This window comes from Silene latifolia, chromosome 9 (genome assembly GCF_048544455.1).
Source record: "Silene latifolia isolate original U9 population chromosome 9, ASM4854445v1, whole genome shotgun sequence".
Classification (NCBI taxonomy): domain Eukaryota; kingdom Viridiplantae; phylum Streptophyta; class Magnoliopsida; order Caryophyllales; family Caryophyllaceae; genus Silene; species Silene latifolia.
In genome coordinates this window covers 35,100,881-35,127,390 of record NC_133534.1, presented here as the reverse complement: position 1 = coordinate 35,127,390, position 26,510 = coordinate 35,100,881, and the positions used below count along the sequence as shown (strand labels likewise).

At 36.2% G+C, this 26,510-nt stretch overlaps 1 protein-coding gene, 6 non-coding genes and 1 pseudogene across 8 annotated transcripts in view; all 8 read right to left on the bottom strand.

Moving 5' to 3' along the window:
- Window positions 1-6,055: 6,055 nt before the first annotated feature.
- Window positions 6,056-6,172, bottom strand: LOC141604284 (U5 spliceosomal RNA). The gene has a single exon (XR_012525990.1). It is a non-coding gene; the product is annotated as a U5 spliceosomal RNA (small nuclear RNA).
- A 2,239-nt stretch (window positions 6,173-8,411) lies between these two features.
- Window positions 8,412-8,566, bottom strand: LOC141604274 (U4 spliceosomal RNA; annotated as a pseudogene).
- Window positions 8,567-8,851: 285 nt separating this feature from the next.
- Window positions 8,852-26,510, bottom strand: part of LOC141599558 (uncharacterized) — a 28,449-nt gene continuing 10,790 nt past the window's right edge. Inside the window, exons 15-31 of one of the 2 annotated variants that reach the window (XM_074419600.1) lie at window positions 19,014-19,099; window positions 18,458-18,541; window positions 18,302-18,347; window positions 18,156-18,201; window positions 17,901-18,066; window positions 16,437-16,545; window positions 16,054-16,127; window positions 14,792-15,822; window positions 14,455-14,601; window positions 13,886-14,105; window positions 13,700-13,759; window positions 13,401-13,609; window positions 13,226-13,304; window positions 11,817-11,889; window positions 11,515-11,722; window positions 11,340-11,422; window positions 8,852-9,189 (exon numbers count right to left, since the gene is read on the bottom strand). Coding sequence is in view for 1 of the 2 variants with exons in the window: in XM_074419599.1 (XP_074275700.1) it covers window positions 13,433-13,581; window positions 13,700-13,759; window positions 14,455-14,601; window positions 15,106-15,271 (522 nt within the window). In the remaining variant the exon portion in view is untranslated. Of the gene's footprint in view, window positions 9,190-11,339; window positions 11,423-11,514; window positions 11,723-11,816; window positions 11,890-13,225; window positions 13,305-13,400; window positions 13,610-13,699; window positions 13,760-13,885; window positions 14,106-14,454; window positions 14,602-14,791; window positions 15,823-16,053; window positions 16,128-16,436; window positions 16,546-17,900; window positions 18,067-18,155; window positions 18,202-18,301; window positions 18,348-18,457; window positions 18,542-19,013; window positions 19,100-20,227; window positions 20,508-26,510 lie in introns of those variants that run through there. The other variant, XM_074419599.1, reaches the window with a different exon arrangement.
- Window positions 12,742-12,845, bottom strand: LOC141604300 (U6 spliceosomal RNA). Its single transcript, XR_012526006.1, has one exon. It is a non-coding gene; the product is annotated as a U6 spliceosomal RNA (small nuclear RNA).
- LOC141604301 (U6 spliceosomal RNA) lies at window positions 12,905-13,011 on the bottom strand. The gene has a single exon (XR_012526007.1). It is a non-coding gene; the product is annotated as a U6 spliceosomal RNA (small nuclear RNA).
- On the bottom strand, window positions 15,414-15,516 carry LOC141604298 (U6 spliceosomal RNA). Its single transcript, XR_012526004.1, has one exon. It is a non-coding gene; the product is annotated as a U6 spliceosomal RNA (small nuclear RNA).
- LOC141604253 (U1 spliceosomal RNA) lies at window positions 17,341-17,502 on the bottom strand. Its single transcript, XR_012525966.1, has one exon. It is a non-coding gene; the product is annotated as a U1 spliceosomal RNA (small nuclear RNA).
- LOC141604293 (U6 spliceosomal RNA) lies at window positions 18,611-18,713 on the bottom strand. Its single transcript, XR_012525999.1, has one exon. It is a non-coding gene; the product is annotated as a U6 spliceosomal RNA (small nuclear RNA).

Genomic DNA, 26,510 nt, shown 5'->3' with positions numbered 1-26,510 from the left:
CAGGCATCTTGGAAACTGAATAAGAGATCGACGACGAATCAAAACACGATCGACCATTCTAGCACACTTACTCGAAAAGAAATGTTTTGACTCGTGAAGTGGGAGTGTGCCACTTGTGTCAAGTGAGTTTTGAAGAAATGACAAAGTTTGAAAAATGTTGGTCCTAGTCAACTTTAGTGCAGTTGTAGAAGTGGACTCGAAGTGAGGTTTTGAAATGGGTTTTGAGGCCCGAATTTTGACTCGACAATTGGACAGAGTTTCGGCTTGTTTTGCGCTAATATTAGGCCCAAGTTTCGAAAATTTACATTTTGAAGAAGGATTTTTATTTTACAAAAATCGTCATGGTTTAGAAATGGTGATCACGTATGGTACAAACAATATACAAGCATTATAACAGAATGCTGAGTGCATTTAAAAGGGTTTTGGTTTAAAGGGTGGGTTGCCATACCGAACAATCAAACCCTAAGTCTGTGGAGAGGCTCATACCAAATAGGAGTAAGGCCGATTTCTAGTCCATTTCCTCAAGTAGTGAAAGTCCTTGATACAGACAAGAGTAAGTACCATGGTATGGATGATGCCAATCGCTATCCATCCTCAGGCCCAAATAAGAATTAGGACCGTTTAGACGGGACGATTGGTCGAATGGGTTGGGTTGGGCCTAGGAAGGCCGAATGAAACGATCTAGGAAGACCGAGTTATGAAAACCGACAATTGTCTTATACAAACTATTCCCTAACCTTGTTCAAGTTTCACCCTTTTGGCTACACGTAAGTGTATGATCCCCAGCGGAGTCGCCAAACTGTGGACGCGGGCCCACGGGGGCGCTTGGGAGAACAAACGTTTTTATTTGTGGAGTCGCCACCAATTTATTGTGGAAAATTAGAAACCGTTCGAATACCTCGTGCCATGTCAAGACACAAAGTAGTGACATAAACACCAAGAACTCGTTACCCTTAACATTCTATGTCTAGAATGACTCTCGTGGATGCCAATGAACACGGATGTTCACAGAGATCTGGAGTAAGGGGTGAGGGTACGTATTAGGAAGTTCTTTTGATCGAACACCTAATCCCGCCCGCCTCGATAGCGGCCTCTACTAATGATTAGGGAAATTGTCTATACTTGATATATCGCCGATTATATGCATGCAATGCAACATCCATTAGATTGATCCTAGCATGTGAAAATTAATACTAAGTCGGTTATCACGTAATTTAACATGCAATTGGGTCAAAGTTGGGATTAAGTTCAATTACATGTGAAAACATACAATACAATACAAGAAATATAATACATACAACAAAGAAAAATTACAATAATTACATTGGATTAAATGATTTATGTCGAAAATACTTCTAAAACGGATAATTTGAGAAATAAATAAATAAACAAATTAACGAACAGGAATTAAGGTGATAATACGATTAATAGTAAATTAATACGTAATTAATAAACTAGGTCAAAGCAAAAACGGAAGTTCAGAGACAGAAATCAACCAGGAACAGGCGCAGCAGAGCTGCGTCCCTTGGAAGAGGCGCAGCAGTCGCTGCGTCTGTTCCTTGGCTCAGTTCTGGCTGTGAAGCCGGAATTGCAAGTCATTGATATTCATTGGTGAATTTAAGGCTTGATTATATTATTTGACTCGGGTGCAAGTGATTAGCAGGTTATTTACATGTGATTAAGGGTCATAAAAGCAATAAAACATGAATGAAACTAATTAGAACTAATTATTGCAAGATTAAAAGGGTTAATTAACAAATTAATTAGGTTAAACAAATTGTTAATGATGAATTAATAATGGATATGATAGATAACAGATGGGAATATATCAAAGATCGAATTCCAGAGACTCAATATTAATGAATCGAATCTCTAAAACTCGGATTGACTTTAATGACGAAAACCCGCAAATATTGGTTATAAGGGATTTAAGTCGAGATTTAATGACGAATTAAATACTAATGAGGATGAATAATACATGTCAGATTATTATACGTGAGTTATTATGTTCAAATTATCGTATCAAAAGAATCAAAGAACAAGCGAAGGAAAATAAAAGAGACGAATTGACAAAAGACGAAGGAAGAAGAAAGGAAGCAGGAACTGCGGCAGCCTCACGAAGAGGTGCAACAGGTGCTGCGTCCCTTCGAAGAGGCGCAGCAGTTGCTGCGTCCTTTCTCGACGGTCATCTTCTGGTAATTCGTAGAAAAAGATTTAAAGCATGGTTTTAGAAATCGGTTTTAGAAATACTTTCGACATAAATCTTACAATATGATTACAATAATAAAGAACAATAATAAAATAAGGATTTACACCCTCAGACTTACATGTTTGACAAAACGAGATGAACTAAGTATACATTTAGTGATGCTCGCCTCGAATGTAGACGAAAGTGCCCTCGTAAGAGGAAAACGAATAAGATTGATTAAGTGATTGATTGCGGAGTTGGTCAAATTGGTCGGTCATGCAAAATGAGGCTGGTACTCAGAAAGATCCGAGCTTACGTGGTCGAAATTTCAAGCACGTAGACGCCAAAAAGTAAGAACGTCGTCTAGAATACAAATGGAAAAGAGAAGGGCGGACAGTCGCGTGAGAAATATGTGAGACCGAAGGTCTCTATTTATACTAATCACGCGGAGGAAATAGGGTTTTCGGAGAAACTTTGGGAGTGAATCTCGAAAAGATATGAAAAGATACGAAAAATACGCAGAAAAGGACTTGGGAAGAGGCGCAACAGGCACTGCGTCTCTTGGAAGAGGCGCAGCATCTGCTGCGTCCTTTCCCAAGTGGTTTCCTCCTGCGGAAGAATGATTTTCGTGTTTAGGTTATGGAATAACGGATTAATCTTGTTTTCCTTAATATTTTGTGTGAATATTACGGGAAATTATTTGCCAAAAATTAAAAGATTGTAAAATATGGAATAGAAATATCCGGAACATTCCAGAACATTCTGACTCGGTTTTAGAAAATGAAGACGGTTTTTCGACCCGGACTCCAAATGTACTCTAATTATTGCCAAAACGACCGTATATCGGCACGTAGATGACATTTAAGAGGTAGACACAAGTGTTTGGGCGATCACTTGATGTTAAACTTACGAACTGTCACAAATCGTTCCGCATACCAAACATGCGGCCCAATCATCACCGGGTGGTTTGCGGGAGGTGCAGAAATGAGGTATCTACAACATGAACTAGCCATAGTTGGCTCATGTGAATCACAGACTAGGCCTATTTTTTTTCACACGAATGGGTTACTATACAATTTTTTCCCAATTGTGTTAGTCTCGTCGAGAAATCCGATTTGAAAAAAAAATTGCAAAAATCAAACCCAGCGCAAAGGCTAATAGGATAATTCCCTCAAAAAAACCTACGGGGATATTCTACGGTGTACCCTCGAGTTTTTGGGTATTCTATGTTGTACCCCTATATTTTTGAAATTTTATGGTATACCCCTGAATTCTATACTTTAGTCTATACCATGACCTTATTTATCGTCTTTACTTACTTAGTTTCTTAATTGACATATTAAACCGTCTATTTACCATTCCAATTACTCAATAACTTACTTATTTACTTCTTAGTTCGCCGTATTACTCATTAACCCACCAAATAGTATACGAATCTAACTTAAAATTCATTAAATCTGCATTATCAATGTCATGAATTGTAACGGATGTTTTTAATAGTAGTTTGTGCTTATTAGAAGTGATTTGTGATGTTTCTCATATAAGATGGTATACAACATTAATAAGTCTGAATAAAGGTGAAAGTACGGTTGTTTGATAGTGATAAAGTTAATGAAGAGTTAAACGGGGTCATGATGGAGAAATAAGTAAAGAGTTTAGGGGTACAATGTAGAATATAAATAAAGGAGGGGTACAACATAGAAAACCGAAAAATTCAGGGGTAACCCACGAAATAAGAAGCACAATGCCATTAGAAAGTAGTTAGCAACACTAAATCGATTCCGATCATAATCTAATTAAACAGTTCGGTTCTCTTAAAGACATATCAGATTGCCCAAAGGGACACGAACGCCACAAACAAAACATCTCACCTGGGTACAAAAGAGAGTGTCGCAAACACCGTTAACATGCCTACACCACACGGCAACAACCACCCAAGTCGAAACCAAATGACAACGTTCTAAGTATGCACAAATCACCCCCGTCAAAGGTGTAGATGCTAGACCAACAAGTCCAACCCAACACTCCGAATAACAAACTCCAGTCGAAGTTTCAGATGACCCCTTCGCTTACGAGATTCCTAACAGTTCTCTTTCAAGAACTCCAACAGCTCTATATGGATCCCAAAACCGCCTCGTTGATGTTGATAGCTTGTCTTGAGGATCCATTAGCTTGACCTTTATAGGAGCAAACTCCACCTTACCGTCAATACTACCATCCTTGCACATTCATTGAATCTAAATATGTCAACTTTCAAAATATTTGCTTCCACCACATTTATAGCAAGATTATACTATCGGTTGTATACTTCTATATGAGTGTTGTACAACTATATTTAATTTAACTTATAAAGATATGTTAGTAACTTAGAGGTGATGATTATCCCTCCAATCTAGTTCAATGGTTACATTGAGTTATAAACTTTCTAAGAAAAGTAAAAAAAGCAGGGATATTTTTGAAATCTTACAAGTGACATGTAAAAGGCAAGGTAATTAAAATAAGGATCAATTAATCTTTACATCCATATAAAATCAACTTTTCAAAACTTACACCCTTATAATTTTTTTTTAATATTTTACCCCCTTATAAAACACTTGTATCAAAATTTGCCTTCTTAATATAATTCCGGTGTAAAACATGTTGAATTTACGATATTACCCCCCCTTATTAACTCATATTCATACTCTTATTCCTATCGTCTTTTGTCGACTTCCTTCTCTTTCGCTACACCCACTCTCAACCATTCATTTTCTAAGTGGGTTTTCATATTCTTTGCACTTTTTCTAATTAGATACAATGGATTTCTTACTTTCTCGTGTTCTTGGAGTAACAAGTTAACAACACTAACCAACCATGTCAATGATTATGGTGATTTTTTTATGTTAATTGGTAACTGCCAATTCACCAATTGTATTAAAGACTAGAAAACACGTTTTGCAATGAGCAACTATGATTTTGTTGAGTACAACTTACAATTGTTGTTTGTGATGTTTGATTGCTATTCTTAATGGTTGTTACTTGTTATTATAGAACTGGATCATAGGCCATTTGTTGCAAATATGGATTATTTGTATACAAAGAAGGGAAAACTGAGTACGAGAGGGAGCTTTACATATGGGTGGGATAGGAAAAGGAACAAAAGACGGGTATTTTCGTCACAAAATATGTATTTTGGAGGAAAATTCAAATATTGCATTTTTTTTTTCACCGAAATCAGACTAGGGGGTAAGTTTTTATAAGTAGTGTTTTATAAGGGTGTAAAACTAAAGTGGCTTGAGTGTAGTGGAGTGCGGGAGTGCCTCAAAGCGTTGCAATGGCAACGAATTGAGAGGCCCCGGGTTCGACTTCCTACACGGGAGTGATGTGGTTACCTGTCATCCGAAAGGATGTCTTACATGGCACACGTGGTTTGCAGAGTATTGCATGTGTCCGGGGGAATTCAACCCCTCGTCACAACAACAAAAAAAAAAAGGTGTAAAATATTAAAAAAAAATATTATGAGGGTGAGTTTAGAAAAGTTGATTTTATAAGTGCGTAAAAATTAATTGATCCTTACAGTAATGGTATATGTTGTAAATAAGGGGAGTATATAACGAATGTTGAGTCGTATCTTTGACAAAAAAAAAAAAAAAAAAAAAAAAAAAAAAGATGGGTATTTGGATTCGGATCGTCCATTTGTCGGAATAGAGGGAATATAAGTGTATTCCTTGGTATGGATTAAGATTTACGAGTATAACTCTATGGTTTTATACGACTTCAGAACCAAATACATTTTTAATACCAATAACCAAGTTTACCAAATAATACTAAAATCTCCTACATGAAATTTACCCAATTATGAAGGCTAAAATCTAGGACTGTAATGACGGACCCCTAGCAAGGGAATCCTCCAAAAATAAACGTATGCTACTTATAAGCAACGAGCACACGGTATTCTTTAGTAAAAGGCGAAAGAATAGTTCGCTTTGTGCTCATTGCATAGCTGCGTGAGGAATTACAAGGAGTGTACTGCCTTTTATAATAGAAGATCCTAACTTGGTTCAAGTCATTTCTCTAATGTGGGAGTGGCTTCATTTCTTCATGCGCTCTCTTGCTGTCTTCACTCCATCTACTTCTATGTAATAACCCGTTTTTAATCTCACTTCCTCAATGATTATCATCATATATAGTAAATAGTGATCTATACTAAAAATTCATATCAGAATCTAAGAATAGTCGCAAAACAAAAGAGGGTGAAGAAGTTCCATTTTTATCATCCTAAATTTCATCAAAAGTTATCATCCTTAAGTATGTACTAGTTTTACCTAACATAGCATTTGTGATAGCCTGATAGGTAAGAAACTTGAACTAAGTAATATTATAAACTCGTGGAAACTCATAGATTGCTTTTAAAGTTCTAGAAAAAAAAACACTATAATTCACATAATATATTTTATAGCTATAATATAGGACTATAGTAGTAGTGTTGGACCTAGACCAGTTACGTACGAGCAAGCATATTTAGAATTTTTTGGTTAATTGGTGTTAATTAGCAAAATAATAGGGGAATTAGCGTCCGTTTGAAACTATTTGGGTTTATGATGTCCACATCAGCACTTGTATTTTTTTTTTCGTGTTTTTAGGTAAAGTCGCGAAGAAACTTAGCGGCTTAAGGATGTGAGTATCTGAATACAATTTTCCTCCAAATCTTGTCTATTGTAGAGAGATTTTGATTTGCCTTGGAGGAAGGAAAATGGATCCCTCCAAATCCTTCGCCCTTCATTTAGCTCCACCCTTATTTGTTATCTAAACAAGAGATTTTAAATCATTTACTATCCCTCCCTTTTTTTTCTCATCAAATGACTGACTCAATCCAAACACACCCTAAAAGGAGTCAAACTAAAGCCAAACAGCCAACCATCTTATTACATCACCAACCACCACCACCTCGTATAGTCCGACGACGTCCATGAGTCACCCTGAACTGCCGCCAACGCCAGCGACACCCCCAAGGCCCGAAACAACCCATCCATTGTGCAATCGTTCTTTTTAGATGTATCCATAGACCGCTTTAGGGTTGGGCTATGTCGACACGTGGGCAGGTTGGGCTCAGAAAGATGGACCGTACAATGAACTGGTATTTAGTGGGAGGCGGGCTGATCGGTCAGCTGGTTCTAGGGAAATGCAACATTGAACCGACTCTTGGGTCCATCTGTTAAGAAAATTATAGTATGAAGATTAGATAGTAAATTATAGGATCAATTAATTTTTACATCCTTATAAAATCAACTTTTCTAAATTTACACCCTTATAAAAAAAAATTAATATTTTACCTTATAAAACACTTCTGATCAAATTCTGTCCCCTTACGCAGATTTCGGTCTAAAACATGTTGAATTTACGATATTACCCCCATTTATTAGTTCATTTTCATACTCTTATTTCCTTTATCTTATATTAGGCGAGATTTGATATTAGTTTGACCAATTCAGTAGTTTGTCGTTGTTGATCAAAGACCAACCGTGGCTTGTTAACTGCTTAAATGCTATATACTTGATACTAATCAACAAATCCATTCATTTGTTGAGACGTCTCTTTATCAAGCCTCCTTTTAATATGGTATGTTATATTATTTCGAAATTAGGGTAGCGAGACCCTTGTCGTAGTCATCAAAAGGAGAGAGGGGGATAGATAGAAGATAGAATAAAAGATAAAGAAGGTAGAAAAAAAGAAGAAAGTAGATATAAGAGAGAGGGAAAGAGATAGAGATTGAAGAAAGAAATAAGGATAACGCATTTTCGTCACAAATTATGGGTTTTATGAAGAAAATTTGACGGAATATTTCATTTCTTTACACCGGAATCAGAGCTAGGGGCAAAATTTGATCAGAAGTGTTTATAAGGGTGTAAAATATTAAAAATTTTGATTTTATAAAAGCTGGTAAAGATTAATTGTCCCTAAATTATATAGAATTTTGTGAGAAATATGATTGAATGAAACAAGCATTTATAGAAGAAAAATGGAGTACAGAAACAAAGAAAGTCGTAGGGCGCAATGGCAAGAAGAAGCCAACAGACGAGCGCGGGGAGAGTCGGGTTGGGCAGACCATGAACAATATGTTTTACAGGTTTGGGCAGACCCTGAACTATATAAGTTTTACGAAAAAAAGTTTGAACTAAAAATTGGTAGGCAGACCCTGAACTATATAAGTTCTACGAAAAAAAGTTTGAACTAAGAATTGTAAGGCTTTACCCTCTGACGAGGGAGCCCTTCCAGAAATTCTCAACGGCCAAGGACAAGCCCAGGCCGAAGAGGGGGTTTGGAAATAGTTTTCAACCAGCAATTGACGCGCCTCGGTTATTACCTCACTAGCTGCGTCATTGCCCCAAGCACAAAGATGCATTCTAAGGTGGAGCTACCCGTTTCTTTTATATTCCTCCCTCACCAGCTCGCTCTTCTATATTCCCAATGTGGGATTGAAATAAGTCTCTTAAACAACTATTCAGTGTTCATCATGCTTCAATCTTCAGCTCACCACCACTCACTTTGCTACTTTGGTACCCCTGACAAAATAATCTAATCTGCCAAAAGCACATAATAACTCCCCAGCAACAACACCGGACAAATTCCCTCATTTCACTCGATAAAAATATTTTTAGCTTATCAATTGAGCGACCTCTCACGAGTCACAACACATAATTCTATTAACCGGTGCTTTCGAAATGAACGTATTCACATAAACAAGTCTAATCATATTATCAACTGAGGTCTAGCTTGTACATAAGGAACATGAATTACGGATCTAGACAGCATATATATACATGAGCAGCTATCTTGCTGTTAACGGGTGAATTTGATCTCACAATTCACTGAAGGAAATAATCAGACGATGGAAGCCGGGCCCTGAGATCATTCAAACTTCTATTTAAGTTACGAAATGCTTTAACATGAGGCTCATCCGGAATGATTTTTGCAAAAATTCCTTCCCCGAGATAATCCACCACTCTATTATATGATTTCTCCTGCAATAAAATATAGAGTTTGGTACATTAGTCTAAATACCTAAATATTTCAAGTATTTTACATTGGCCCCCATTCCCGTAATAAATTGTTTTCACATTGAGCCTTCCATGAGACGATCTCATAAGTTGCACCAAGCTAAATATTCATGTATTTAACTTGTACCTGTCAAATTTTGTAGTGAAAAACTCTTAAAAGTTGTATAGCATGGTCAAATTATTTATTCTAAATAGAATTAATCTTATTTTTATATGAAATAGCCAATAGATAATAAAATATCTACAAAGCGTGTAAAATAAATACTATCACTGCAATAACCGCGACTCGGAGCACAACGGCCAACTCGAGGACGATTCCGCCAACACCGTAACCGCGACCGATACCGCGATTTTAGACACTGCTTCCAAGGGAACAAATGCTATGGAAATAACCTTTACAATTCAATGCTTTTGAGAAGAATGGGAAACAAATGTCTTAAAGCTAGCAAATACATTTCATTGCCTTTGGGAATGACATACTCTTACATGATAAAACAAAAATGGCATATCCTAACTCACCCAAAACTGAGTAAATAAAAGAGATGTTTGCCTATTTGATAGGCATGATTAGCACTTATTCCAACGAGCAAGACAGTTTATGAGCAGCACAAAACACCTTAGAAAATTCTACGACTGTTCGTATGAATTCCCATCAATTAGACTTTTGCGATAAATAAACAGAATACAACTATCTTAAGTAGATGTCTGTAACCTATTCCAGCCAAAATGCGTAAATAAATTGACGCTTAACCATTTCTACCACAGGAGGAGAAAAAAAGCTCAAAATAGTTTGGACCATACTAATCTTCTTCGTATCGTTTATAAACACGACAATTACGGGTAAAAGCATCGATGTGGGAGTTACTTAAAGCTTTTGATACGCACTGAGCAAAAATCCCTTATTATTTACTAAATGAATAGGCGAAACTCCAACTTTTCCCGCCTGAAACATATTTCCTAGAGTAGTACTTGATATTTTCAGCATATACTAATTACTATAGGTGCGGACATGATAAGTTATAAATGGATATAATCTTTTGTATTTAAATATTTATAACATTTATTATTTCACATTCTTCACAAATTTATCTCCAATCTTTTTAGGATAAGGAAATTCTTTTTTTAAAGAACTTATTGATAAAAATTTATTGACTTTTTATGATAAGAAGTTGCGGCTAAAAAATATGATATTAGTAAATATTTGTTAAAATTCATTGACTTTTTATGATAAAAATTTGTAGTTAAAAAATATGTTATTAGTAAATATTTGTAAGTTAACATCATTAATTTCTCGGTAAAAAAAAATATCATTTTATTACTTCTTACTTCTTATGATTTAAATTTTTATTTATTTCTCTATTCAATATACATTAAGGAGAAACATGAAAAATAAGTGAATTGTCAATTTAAATTCTATAAATAATACACTAAAAAGTAAAACTCTATAAATATGTGCATATATTGCACATGGTCTATATTAGGAACTCTATAAATACCGCGCATTCATTGCGCGGGATCTAAACTAGTAATCATACTTAAAGGTCTCTTGCAGATTTTCTTCAAAGCCAACTTTGAAGTTAATTGCTTACTAAGGCCTCGTTTGGTTGCCATACGGGAATTAATTTCCCATGTTTTTACAAAACACATGAATTGAACAATTCACATGAATTGCCTAACACACGTTTGGTTGGCATTCAGGAGTTAAATTAACACAGGAGTTTCCAACTACCTAGGGGGGCTAGGTAATTAAACGTCTCCATTATGGGGGAGTTGAGAATGCTTAGGAAAATAGAATTCATGGGATTTTGGATAAACAAACAACTCTCATTTTCCAATTTCCCGTTTTTAATGTGACAACCAAACGAGGCCTAACAAAGAGTTGTCTTTGATCTCATTCCTACAAAAAAGCAAGAAAAGAAACTTCGCAGATTCTCATATGAGATGTCTCAATGAAAACATTAATATGAGACCGTCCTATATATGATCAAGTTATTACGTCGCTGCAATATTTAAGTTGGATAGTGGGTCAATTGCTGGGTTTTTTTAAGTTTGGTTTAATCTCACACATTATTAACATGAGACCGTTTGAAAAGCCTTCATGAGAATAACATTACCTCAAAAACAAAATAGCTCCGCCTTTTAAGTTTTAACCACGAGAATTCTGGCGCTTGAAGTATTACAAGTTTGGCTCTTTGACCTAGATAGAGGCAAAATGAAAGATCATGATAAGTCTAATATGTGAACAAGTCTAGTACTCCTACATTGCTTTACTAAGAAAATAATACTAACCATGCTCACTCTCCTAGATCGTCTGCTGCAAATTACATCACCAACCACATCAGCCTTTTAATGCGACAAATCCGGATTTACCATAGGCAAGTACCAATAGTGGGGCCATCTCTAAGAGAACCGTTTTTGCTGGAGCTGAGATTCGCGCTGGACTCGCATACATGTAATATCAGATCCAACTGAGTGAAGTGCCCACAAGTCAAAACATCTGCCTTGTTACATGTGGATTAGTGACGAGATTCTTAAACAAAGTTTTTGGTTAGTAGTCAGCAGTAAAAGACAAGAAAACGTTTGAAACTTACCATTTTCTCAAGCGCAAAGATAAGTTTTCAATAAAATCAATATTGCTCATAAACATTGTAAGTTTCTCTCCTCCTGTTGTCAAAAAAAAAAAAAATATTGCTCATAAACAATCTAACATATATATCATCTCATCCTTCCGTTAGAGGGCACATTTACGTTCCTATAATCAGAAGGCAATACCTTTGAACTTGGCATGATCGAACATTCTCACTAGGCACTCAGTTCTCATATCACGGTTTTGAAACAATGATTAAATGTCTGCATGTTCTTAAGATGGTGACACTAGCCTAGACATTAACATATTCTTCAATCATCTTAGAAATCAGAAATCTTTGTCAAGATCCTAAAGTTTTCTCCACCATTTTAAACTAGGTTCGCTCAATTCTCTTAAATTTAAAAAAATGCCTAATCAAGGATAAAAAAAATTGACATCGTATTTATAAGCAACTTTTGGTTGGGTAGGGACGGTAGCAACTAATTGAACAAGACAATTTATAGAAAGCAAACAATAGTTCAAAAGATTCTACGGAGATAATTCTTCATACGAGAACACATTAACTCAACCTATATGCTAAATTATGAAGGCATTTCTAACAGCTGGGCGTGACCAATACATTAGTAAATATAATAGGCATCTTCGTTAACACAGATTTGTAATATGCATCCGCTACATGTAATTGTGATAAGGCAAATCAAAATTATCGTCTTTGATTTAGTTGTCGCAACATGACACTCCAAGACACTTGTAACCTATTCCAGCCAAAGTGCCTAAAATTCTACCTTCATAAACGCTAGTAACTTATTACACTTTAACATAGAGCAAGTCATTGGGAAAAAGGCAAAACAACTTTCAGAAAATGCTTGCAACTTATTCCGAGTCAAAGACCGCTTCACCATCGAAAAACTACTAGGAAAAATTGTCCAAAAAATTTGGACCATTTCTCGATTTATGCGTGTCATCCTTGCGCAGGGGCCATGCTAATCTTTTCTGTATCGTTCCAATTTTACCAGATCTCCCCGAGTCAAAGACCGCTTCACCATCGAAAAACTACTAGGAAAAATTGTCAAACGAAGGAAAAATTGTCAAAAAAATTTGGACCATTTCTCGATTTATGCGTGTCATCCTTGCGCAGGGGCCATGCTAATCTTCTCTGTATCGTACCAATTGGTGCAAAAGACCCTTATAAACACGACAATTATGGGTTAAAGCATCGATGTGGGAGTAACTTAAAGCTTTTGATAGGCCAGTATCTGAACATGTTTTGATACGCACTGAGCAAAAATTGCACACTAATCATACTTAAAGGTCTCTTGCAGATTTTCTTCAAAGCCAACTTCGAAGTTAATTGCTAATCTAATAATTGAATTGTGTTGAAACACAGGCGTTCATACTAACAAAGATGATTACCTCTCAAACAAAATAGCGCTTCTGCCTTTTAAACACGAGATTTCTGGCGCTGGAAGTATTACATGATTGGCTCTCTGATCTAGATAGAGGTAAAACAAAAGATCATGAGTCGCAATTCTAATATGCTAACAAGACTAGTATTTCTACATTGCTTTGCTAAGAAAATAATGCTAACCATGCTCACTGTCCTAGATCGTCTGTCGTAAATTACATCACCAACCACATCAACCTTTTAATGTGTCCAAGTCTGGATTTACCATAGGCAGGTACAACAGCGTGGCCATCTCTAAGAGAACCGTTTTTGGTGAAGCTGAAATTGTCGCTGTACTCCCATACGTGTAATATGAGTGAAGTGCCTACAAGTCAAAACATCTGCCTTGTTACCTGTGGAATGTGGATTAGTGACGAGATTCTTAAACAAAGTTTTTTGTTAGTAGTCTGTAGTAAAAGACGAGAAAGCGCTTGAAATCTCACCATTTCCCAAGGTTTTGGAGTTGAAATGGCTTTGTGGTGCAGGAACGTCCTCCTCATATCCTGTCCATCATGGTTTAGTCTTTAGTACAGTAAATTGTAACCTTGAATAAGACTGCTACTTGTCGTTAGTGACCTCATTTAGCTTCCTCTCTGTAACTTCTAAAAGAACAAGGAAGAAAGCCGAACCTTATGTTGAAAACTACTTTAAATGACTAAGATACTAATTATACGACGGAGCAAGAGCTTTGTTTTGACATGTTTTTTTTTGACAGCAATGTTTTGACATGTTAGTACTTCCACGTGCTTCAATTCACGAGCTTCTACAACTGGTATAAATCTCTTGTTGAAGAAAGCCCAACTGATCTACGCTCCTTCCCCTAATCAAAGTTTGGTTCACGAGTCCCTACTAACAAAGAGATGTCTTTCAGCTCATAATTCTAAACTCATCCATCGCAACGAAAAGGCAAGAGTAAGAACTTCACAAATTTTCTAATGAGATTTATCATGATAAGATTATTATAAGACCGACCCATATAATGGAAATTTTTATTACAATTGCTAAATGGGTTAGTGGGTAAATTGGTGCCTTCTATTAAGTTAAAAGGTATGGTCTCAGAAGATTTAGTGGAAGAACTTTACCCCACTAATACAAAATAGCTCATCAACCAACTGGTTGTAAACGATTTTTAACACAAAACAAAGTTGCAATTGTCAGAATATATAACTTGAGGGAGGTTAACTTCAGAAGACCTTACCCAACTTCACTTGTAGGATTACTAAGATAATGTTCTCTTGTCTCGTTAATAGAGTGGCCGCTTCTAAGAGAACCCAATTGTCGGAGCTTGGCTTCAAGTAATATCTGATCCAACCCCAACAAGTCGAAATATCTGCCTTCTTATCACCTATGGATAAGTGAAGAAAATTATTAAACAAAAAACAATTATGGATTGCAGTAAAAGACAAAACGGTAGAGAATTCGCCATTTTTCCAAGTTTTGTTGTTCAAATTGCTTTGTGGGGAAAGAACACCCTCATTCTGTTCATCACAGTAAAAAATGTAACTTTAAATAAGACAGCTAGTTGTTATATTAACCTTGACTCCATAATTTAACGTTTGTCCAACCTCATTTAGATTTTTCTCCGTAACTTCTGAATGAACCACACACTTTCCTGTCATCAAAACATGAAGAATAAAGGTTCCCTACATGCCTAAGTACTAAACAAAAGAAGTCGGGAAGCTTCACCCTGCTTGTTGCTTCACGAAATCTATCTCGAACAAATTTGTTAACAAGTTTTCTCACGGTAGTTTGGTTAGCTTTCCTTTCAAGTTTGGTGTGGAGTTGAAGATTGGTTTGAAAACAAAGACAAATCAAACGCTAAAAAGAATACTCGAGATGCATCCTCTACCTGTAGATGTAACGAGATAAATCAAAAGTAGAATCATTAATTCATCACCCGTCTCAAAGCAAGCCTTGAGAGACACTTGCGAACCTATTTCAGCTATAAAACGCCTTAAAAGTTTGAAGCTATGAGAGACACTTGGGAACCTCTTTGACCTGCTGCAAAACAGCATTCAGAGAATCTTGTAACTTATTCCAGCCAAAATGCGTTCGAAATTGAAGTTTCGCCATGGGACAAGTCATACATATGTAATGTCAAGTCATACATATGTAATGTTTCACCTTAGAAAACTCGGGGGGGGGGAAATTTGCAAAAAAAATTTGGACCATTTCTCGATTTATGCGTGTCATCCTTGCGCAGGGGCCATGCTAATCTTCTCTGTATCGTTCCAATTTTATCAAATGTCCCCAAAGGGACAACCAATTGGTGCAGTACAAGATTATAAGCAAAATAATTAAAGTGAAAGCATCGATGTGGGAGTTTCTTTAAGTTTTTGTTAGGCTTAGGCCAGTTTCTGGGCAGAATTTGCAAACTAATCATACTTTGGTTCACATCAAGAAACTGGATCATGAAAAACACTTACAGGAAGTTAACCAGCTAGAAGAAATGGCTCTCGCAGATTTTCTTCAAAGCCAACTACGAAGTATAATTGCTAATCTAAAAATCGAAGTGCGGTGAAACACATGCGTTCCTACTACCAAAGAGACGTCTTTGATCCCATTACTACAAAAAAAAAGCAAGAAAAGAAACTTCACATATTCTCATTTGAGATGTCTCTTGAAAACCATTAGTATGAGACGGGCCTATATGTGAGCAAGTTATTCCTTAAATGTAATATTTAAGTGGGTTTGTGGCTTAGTGGGTCAATTGATGGATTCTTTTTATGTTAATTGGTTTGATCTCACACTAATTAATACGAGACCATCTAAAAAGACTTGACGAGAGTAAGATTACCTTACCTCTCCGAAACAAAATAGCTCCATCCTGCCTTTTAAACATGGTGAGATTTTTGGCGCTTGAACTTTGGCCTAGATACAGCAAAAATGTAAGATCATCTGTCGCTATTTTAACTATTACCCTTCTAATATGCTAACAAGACTAGCACTTCTACATTGCTTTACTACGAAATATTCCCTCCTAGTCTGAGTGTTGGTTCCTCTTTCCATTTTGATGCTAGTCGGATGTTGGTTCCTCTTTCCTTTTTTGGTAAGTTTTGTGTGGTCCAAATTCAATTCCATGTGGGGTAGGGTGTTTTGTGTGGTCCAAATTCATTTTCTTAATTTTAATGTCTAAAAGAAAGGGAACCAACACTCAGCCTAGGAGGGAGTAATACTTACTATGCTCATTTTCCTAGACAGTCGGCTGCAAACTACATCATCAACAACATTAGTGTTGTTAATTACCACCGGCAGGTATCACGCTCACGCTCTCTCGGGAAGCCACTGGCTGTAAAGTAAATCATTAACATAAAACCATATCATTTACGGACTCACAAAAATATACAATAATGAGAAAGCATAAATAAAGAGAGATTAATTAATAAAGTTCTAATCGCAGCTGTGGAACAAGAAGCTGAGGAATAGTATATAATATTAAATATTAAAAAGAAAATAATAAGCCAAAAAAAAGAAAAATTAAAACTTTTGATTGAGAAAGGCCTAGGCTATGAGCCTTTTTGATAGCCTATCAACCACATTCAGGTAGGTGCTTCATACTAGTTTAATGTGGCGATGTGGGATTCCGTCCTAACTTGTGTATTAGGAATGAATATTGGCCTCTATCGCTAGAGTAACCCACTGATGCCATGAATAAAATTCCAAGTGCTAATTAATTCGGAAAATGCGAAATGATTAATTCGTTAAAAAACTTGCGGGGTTTCTTATGGTTTGACACCTTTTTGAAGTGATTTTTTCTAATATTTTTTAACGATGCATTCCCTCAATCCAGTTCCTTAATTAAAGGTAAACAGATGATAAAGACGGAGGAGATATAGGATAGCATTACATTAGCTAATTAAGTTTATAGCAACTGTTTCGGTTTTGCATACAATAACTCCGAGATGTACACATCACCATGCAATATAGGTCAATTATTAAACCGGTGTTATATATATAAGGAGCTCCTTATTTCCCAATTCAATGGTTAAGGAGTTGTGGTTGAGGGGCGCATCAACGGAAGTTAACAGATTTCCTTGGAGGCTTATGGACAGAATAAGCTGAAACAAAAATTCAATTAAATTGGGTAGAGGCCGCGCGAACGCAGGCCTCCACTAGAACAAATTATGATGTAGACTCTCCCATAGTAGGGAGATCTTAGACATGTGCCTCTCCGTAGTGCAATGGAGATCACAAACCTAGGCTATGAGCCTTCTTGATCGCCAATTAACCCCATCCAGGTAAGTAGTTTGTTCGTTGTTTGTGGCTCATTATTTATACCCACCTCTGCTTTAGACATGTTTATTTCGTCGATGTGGGATTTCGTCCTAACTCGTGTATTAGGAATGAACTTTGGTAAGGAATGATACCAACATGCTTTGCTCTATGCTTCGGTTGCTAGAAAAACCTACTGAAACCATGAATAAACTCAATATTGTATGTGCTTCCATGTTTTCTGGGTTGCTTCTATTCTTATCCCCCTCTATCTCATAAAAATCTCCCTAGTTTGACTTGCTGAGTCTCAAACGCACCACTATGACTCCGTTTTCTCTCCATTTATCTATTTTCTTTTACTTTAAATATATATTTACGAAATAATGAGCTAAGAAGTAGTATGATACCGAAGATTTATTGGAAGAACTTTACCTGTGTAATAGAAAATAGCTCATGGCTAAATAAGGTTAGACTTGCACTTGAAATACGGCATGATTGGCTCTTTGACACTGCTTCAAGGTGAAACTTCACATATGTAAGGCGCTTTCAAGCAGGCTAGAGAATTCACCATCATAGTTATAATCTGTTTTACATATTGCTTGACGAAAAACATGAACATTAAACAAGACTGCTAATTGTTGTTATACGAGTATTAACCTTAACTTCATAATTGGTCATTTTTCTGACCTCATTTAGCTTCTTCTTCGTAACTTCTGGATGAACCACACACTTCCTGTGATCAAAACACGAAGAATTAACGCCCCCCTACATGCTTAACTACTAAACAAAGGACGTCAACTGCCAAAAAGAATACTCGAATATGCATCCTCTACCTGTAGATGTAATGAAAGACCCTTGGGAACCTCTTTGATTCACCTGCTGCAAAACAGTGTACACACTATCAAAACACGAATTAACGTCCCCCTCTTTGATTCACCTGCTGCAAAACAGTGTTCGGAGAATCTTATAACTTACTTCAACCAACGTACCTTCGAAATTGAAGTTTCACTATTGAGCAAGTCACACATATGTGAAGTTCTCGGCTTTCAGCTTTGAGAGACGACAATTGTAACCTGTAGCAGTAAAAAGGACTTACCTATGTGAGGTTTCACCTTCAAAAATTCAGGGGGGGTAATTACAAAAAAAATTTGGACCATTTCTCGATTTATGCGTGTCATCCTTGCGCAGGGGCCATGCTAATCTTCTCTGTATCGTTCCAATTTTATCAGATGTCCCCGAAGGGACAACCAACAGGTGCAGAACAATATTATAAACAGCACAATTATAGGTAAACGTATCGATGTGGGATTTCCTTTAAGATTTTCTTAGGCAGTATCTGGGCAAATAGCTTGGTCAACTAGCTTAGTTTATTATGTAAATTATTCTGAACTAACTAACAATTATAAATAACATTTGGTTTGGATCTAAACAAAATACCATGGTTCAGAGTCTTTTCTTAGGCAGTATCGTATTAACAAAATTATAAACGCCACAATTATAGGTAAAAGTATCTAAAAAGACTTGATGGGAGTATGATTACCTTACCTTTCCGAAACAAAATAGCTCCATCCTGCCTTTTAAACACGTCGAGATTTCTGGCGCTTGAAGTATTGCACGATTGGCTCTTTGACCTAGATAGAAGCAAAATGGAAGTCATGGACCGCAATTTTACTACCATGCACACTTTCTTAGACAGTCTACTATGAAATTGTATTACATCAACCACATCAGTGTTCTTAATTACCATCGGCAGGTACCATGCTCTCTTGGGAAGCCACTGACTAAAAGTGTAAAGTAAATCATTGTTTGGGCCCTATTTCGCATATTGGGCCACTCGGTTATTTGACTAAGAAAAGAAGAGGGTCCAAAGGGCAGCAGGTCAAGGGGAGCTGGACAGAAAGCCCATCAGATGGACAACGGCCGCCTTGGAGGACGAGAGCAAGCGAAACCCTATCAAGGTTTAGTCCTATATAAGGCGGAGGAAGGCAAAGAAAGAGGATTCAGTCACATACACATAGCTACACGCATAATACTCCTTCATCTTGTACTAGTGACCTAATTTACGTAATTTGCTAGTGGAATAGAATAACGTCTCCTTCCCGCAATCGTTTCACATTGGATTTTCCGCTGATGTCAAATTTTTGTTTACGCTCTTTACTATTTGCATTAAGCCTGTATACTTGTCCAACAATCGAAAATGCCAGACCGATTTAATCCTGAATTAACATGTTCGGTAAAATATACCAAAACAATCATTAACATAAAACCAGATCATTTACCGACTAACAAACATACAAGATTCAAATACTTGTCCAACAATCGAAAATGCATGCAAAAATCGAAAGAGCGTCAAGCACTAGTTCAATAATCCACGCAAACATTGAACATTCTAAACTCGAATTAAACAATACCAGCATTTAAATCGATTATGAGGAAACGCACTATTACACTTAGCCAATATTCAAATTATGCGAACAAAATGTAATTCATGAAACGCAACATATTCCTATCATAATCTAATTAAACAGACGGGTATATACGTTTTAAAAATTAAAATTAAAACGGGTCAAATACCCAAATAGCTTCCAACTAGAATAAATGGGACAAGCATTTTGCTATTTCATAGACAATATGCTTTTGTCAAATCTAAATTATTTGACCCGTTTTAAATTTTAGACGGGTTGTGCTCACTGAAACATTAAATTATAAAGAAAAATTATTTAAAATATATCAAAATGCATTTAAGAAGCAGTTTATACCAGAAGCAGCGAATCTTGTTTGTCCTATGATTCATAATGTACAAGAGTATGGAAGAAATTAACAAGAATTTATAGTAGGTGTAGCTTGAAGAGGAGAAAAAGCAAGAAAGAGTGTTGTGGAGTAAAGATTTCAAGTTGACATGTGGACTTCAAATATGGAAGTTGCAGTTTAGATTTGACGTTTTCTTTATCGAAAACCCGCGAAACGGCAATACACGGTTACCTTTTTTTGGGTTTTTTGTCAAATGATTACTTTGAGCGCATGTACGGATGTACCTGAGATTATTATTTCAATTAGTCTCATTATATACGATATATCCGTTTAAAGTAAAAGACGAGTTAAATATGCTTAAAGTGATGACATTTTTGGGCCCCACCATACAACTTGTTACTTGTTTAATGCTTAAACGCGTAGATATTTGGTCCGTCCATAACTATAGACGGATATCTCTCATCTATAATGAAAATTTTTTACCCAAAAATTTTAAAGTTAATATTTCGTTTGTTAATAAGTATCAACTGACTTTTTCCATCAAAAAAAGTCAATATTGCATCTTGATTTAACCATAAAACATGATTTTTTAAATTAAAATCCTATAATTACAATTAACACGCACTTTACATTTCTCATTCGATAGCTTCTTTTAAGAGGAAGTGGAGAGGTTGGGAGTTGGCGAAGAGGTGAAAAATGAGTTAAATTATGAGATTGACCATTAAAAAAAAAAAAAAAAAAAAATAAGTAAATAAATAAATAAATAAATTACAGAGAGAATTAAATAAAACATTTTCATCTTCAAGTCAAACCCCAAATTTGACTTTTTTAACGGAAAACGTTAGTTGATACTTAGAAAACGATATATACATTTTAGGTATTTTCTGGGCAAAAAAAAAATAATATAGAGTATTAGGTACCTGATGCAAAGTCACATAAATGATAGGTACTTTGTGACAAAAACCGTGGAAAAATGACTCAAATGAGACTGGATTTGTCTTTGCATACGTCACTTGTTTTAACACAAAAATTCTGATACAAACCGTTCTGCACAACATTTTTTACATAAAATCATTTTGAGCAATGCTATCTACTTTCTTACTCCCACCTTCTCTTCCACTTTCTACTTTTACCCTCTCGCAATCGATTAAGTTAATATATATCGGATGGCAAGCGGATGAGGCCAAACATATTATATTTAAACCGATTATTAGAGGAAAGGTAGAAAAGAGAATGTAGGAAACGCACTAGTACACTTTGCCAAGATACGAATTAAGCGAAAAAAACGTAATTCATGTAACGCAACATATTTCGATCATAATCTAATTAAACAGTTCGGTTCTCTTAAAGAAATATATATCGATTTAAAAATTAAGCGGACAAAATGTAACTCATGTGACGCCATTATTCCGATCGTAATTTAATTAGCAGTTGGTTTCTCTTAAAAGAGAGACATATTCGTTTTAAAGATTAAAATAAGTATATCATCCTCCTATGATAAAAATGGGACAAGTATTTTACCAGTACATAAACAATATGCTTTTGTCAAATCTATATTATTTGACTCGTTTTAAGTTTAACAAGGATTTGTGCTTATTCAATATCACATTATAGAGAAAATTATAAAATTTATCAAATGCATTGAGGAAGCAATTTATACCAGAAGCAGCGAATCTAGTTTGTTCTGGGATTCATCATTTACAAAAGGAAGGAAGAAATTAACAAAACAAAATTATTAAAGTTCATAATGTATAGTAACTTGTTGGGAAATTAGCGCCAATATCCCACGTGTAACGGAAGCAACCAATCAGCACGTAAACCGTAAAAGTAAATAAATGTAAGCAATAATAAGATGAGACGATATTTTAGGGTCAAATCCAGGGCAAAACCTTCCAAACCGGAAGCAAAATCGACTATAATAATATAGCACCAGTACAACGTAACCGTCCCGAATTAATACCAATTCGAAACCCACAATAATATAAGATAACAACCTCTAGCCCTCAAGTAATATTAGTAAATGCCACCAATATTACTCCTAGAGTAACCTCCTAAATTATTGTATAAAAACACCCGTTATACTGCCCCTCACCCTCAAACCCCGACTTGCTCTCTACGAAGCTAAGTCACCTTATTTGATTACATTTTGTGAGATACCTTTTTCTAAAGGAATTGCATCCTTTATACTTCATCCATTCAAGTTCACTCTACCTATTTGTCTTTTGCACACTATTTACAAATGATCATTCAATTGTAATTTTCTCTCAATATATAACTGAAAATATATTCATGTGGGATTTTGTTTGATTCGTCTTTACGAGTACATTAAAAATATATAACTTTTATCATTTTTACAAATACGTGGTTAACGATATTTACTGCGTAAAATACGCGTTGGCAAACGTGAAAAAGCAAAGTGGTAGAGTAGAGTTGAATGGAGGAAGTATAACATGTGAAAGTGACGTTATAACTTAATACCATAATGTCACTTCACGTTATCACAACATATGAATTAATAATAATTCATATGTTTTCACGTAAATGTGAAACACACATGAACACACATTCATTTCCACCTAATGTTACATGTTATCATCAATACATGGAACACTTGGGTAATTAAGATCTTCTTTATGTTGGATAAGTTGCATTTACGCAACAAATCTCCCCCTCCAACAAAAGAGATCAACCACCGAGGAATCAACCATTGGCCTTTTGAAATTACCAGCTGCACACCTAAGTTAGTATCCGGTCCCCGCCCCTAACTCAATATCACGACCAATGCACCGTGTACAGCCTAAACCCAGTCAATGACATATTGACATTACTTGACTCTGGAGAGAAACCTCTTGCTCTCCACCTTTCTACCAGCAGGAATTTTACCTTTGCGCCCGTCTGTAACCTGAAAACTACCTTCGTCGCCTCTTCCGCGAACGAAACATGTGCACGACTTTTCCGTTTCCAGTAATCCTGTGAGGTTTTTATTGCATATGCATCCAGACGGTATAAACCACGACGTAGCTCCCCCTTCATGAGGACCATAGAACCCTTAGTAACTTTCATTACTCCCCCATGAGTTTTACACCCATAACCTTGAGAGTCTAGTTGACTAAGTGAAATTAAATTCTGCCGCAACTTTGGAACATATGCAACCTTGTCCAAAGTGTGCACCACCCCATTTGACAATTTTATTTTTACCACCCCAACACCCATGACATTAACTGTTGAGTTATCAGCCAAACTCAACTTCCTAGCCACGCCTTCTTGGAGCTCATCAAAATTATCTTTCTGGGTGCAAACATGGTTGACACAACCAGAATCTAATATCCATTCTTCCTTGGAAGATACGTCGTTTACATCCGTGACCGCAAATATGTCACTATCATCGGTAGGGAAACAACCACTACTTCCTTCACCGGCAACCAAGTTGGTGTCTCCCTTGTTTTCTTCATTTCCGCATTTCTTAGGACAGAACCGCCTAATATGCCCAAGGTCACCACACTTGAAACACTTCACATCATTATTCCTAGAAGCGTTCCTGGATCGAGACCTGCCATGCTTCGATCCATCTTCCCTGTTAAACGATCGACCTCTCCCATCCCGAGCAACTGCAACTGTACCCGTATTGTCACTCCGTATCCCAGCCTTGTCCTTCTTCCTCGCATCAAAGGACAATAAAGCTGTATATACTTGCTCCATCGTAATGGTGTCTTATCGGTAGGGAAACAACTACTACTTCCTTCACCGGCAACCAAGTTGGTGTCTCCCTTGTTTTCTTCATTTCCGCATTTCTTAGGACATAACCGCCTAATATGCCCAAGGTCACCACACTTGAAACACTTCACATCATTATTCCTAGAAGCGTTCCTGGATCGAGACCTGCCATGATTCGATCCATCTTCCCTGTTAAACGACCGACCTCTCCCATCCCGAGCAACTGCAACTGTACCCGTATTGTCGCTCCGTATCCCAGCCTTGTCCTTCTTCCTCGCATCAAAGGACAATAAAGCTGTATGTACTTGCTCCATCATAATGGTGTCTTTTTCGCACAGAATAGTTTCCACATAAGTCTCATATGTGTCCGGGAGAGAATTGAGGAGTAGTAACGCCTTATCTTCTTCCTCAAGCTTCACCTCGATCTTCTTTAATTCGTCTAAGAGTCCATTGAACAAATTCACATGTCCAATTAAATTATCATCCTCATCCATCCTTAACCGATATAACCTTCGCTTCAAACTTTTCGCCATATAAAGTTTCTCCAACTTTTCCCATATCACCGATTGAGAGTCGTCATCAAGAACACAATTGATGACTGAATCCGAGATGCACAACCTAATAGTACTCGCACACTTGGTGCAAACCTCTTCCCAGTTGTCATCACTCGTCTTCTCTGGCTTACCATCATCTCCTTTCAAGGCTCTAGCTAAGCCAAGATGTACCAGGAGATCCTTCATCCTTCTCTGCCAAAGGGTGAAACTACTTTTACCATCAAATTTTGATACTGCAAATTGAGACCCCATATTTGACATCCTTGCCAATTAAACCAGCCACCAGACCGAGCCTAGTGGCTCTGATACCACTGTTGGAAAATTAGCGCCAATATCCCACGCGTAACGGAAGCAACCAATCGGCAAGTAAACCGTAAAAGTAAATAAATGTAAGCAATAATAAGATGAGACGGTATTTTAGGGTCAAACCCAGGGCAAAACCTTCCAAACTGGAAGTAAAACCCACTAGCCAAATCGACTAGAATCCACTATAATAATATAGCACTAGTACAACGTAACCGTCCCGAATTTAATACCAATTCGAAACCCACAATAATATAAGATAACAACCTCTAGCCCTCTAGTAATATTAGTAAATGTCACCAATATTACCCCTAGAATAACCTCCTAAATTATTGTATAAAAAACACCCGTTATACTGCCCCTCACTCTCAAACCCCGACTTGCTCTCTCCGAAGCTAAGTCACCTTGTCTGATTACATTTTGTGAGATACCTTTTTTCTAAAGGAATCGCATCCATATAACATGTGAAAGTGACGTTATAACTTAATACCATAATATCACTTCACGTTATCACAACATATGAATTAATAATATTCATATATTTTCACATAAATGTGAAACACACATGAACACACATTCATTTCCACCTAATGTTACATGTTATCATCAATACATGTAACACTAGGTAATTAAGATTTTCTTTATGTTTTTTTTTTTTTTTGAAATCAAGATTTTCTTTATGTTGGATAAGTTGCATTTACGCAACATAACTGTAGTTTGAAAAGCAAAAAAAACCAGAGAAAGTGTGCTGAGTGACTTGAAATATGGAAGTTGCAGTAAGATTTGACGTTTTCTCATGGAAAACCCGCGAACGGCCACACATGGTTACTTTTTTATTTTTATTTTTATGAACAACTGTTGTGGTGGAGAACAATTTGGATCTCTCTGTTATATATTCAGAACAATTTGGATCTCTCTTTTATATATTCTCCCTCTCTATTAGAGTACCTTTTAATGGTCTAATTAGTAAGGTCCTGTTCTTTTGGACTGAAACGGATCTGATCTGAACTGAACTTATAGGATCAGAACTAAACTGAATTTATAGGATCTAAACTGAACTTATAGGATCTGAACTGAACTGAACTTATAGGATCTGAACTGAACTTATAGGAACTGAACTGTGTAAGTTTTATAGTGAACTTATAGGAACTGAACTGTGTAAGATTGGTATTAAATTCGGGACGGTTACGTTGTACTGGTGCTATATTATTATAGTGAACTTATAGGAACTGAACTGAACTTATCTTTGCACAAGCATGAAATACAACACTAAAATGATGACTGTATCAAAAGAACAAGTAATCAGGCAATGAATTATTTCAAATTTCAGAAAAATGAAGAAATGAGAAAACAATTTGAACTTATGAAGGATTTAGCAAAGATAAAGTAAATAATTTGAGACTTCTCTTAATTAACACTCCAAAATGGAATAAGTAAACAATTAACGAGGATAGAGAGAGTATTACACTTAGCCAAGATTCAAATTAAGCGAACAAAATGTAATTCACGAAACGCAACATATTCCGATCATAATCTATTTAAACAGTTGGTTTTCTTAAAGACGGGTATATTCATCTTCAAGATTAAAGCGGGTCAAATAGCTTCCTACTAGAATAAACGGGACAAGCAAAATCTAAATTATTTGACAAATTTTAAATTTAAGACGGATTGTGCCAAGTGAAACATTAAATTATAAAGAAAAATTATTAAAAATATATCA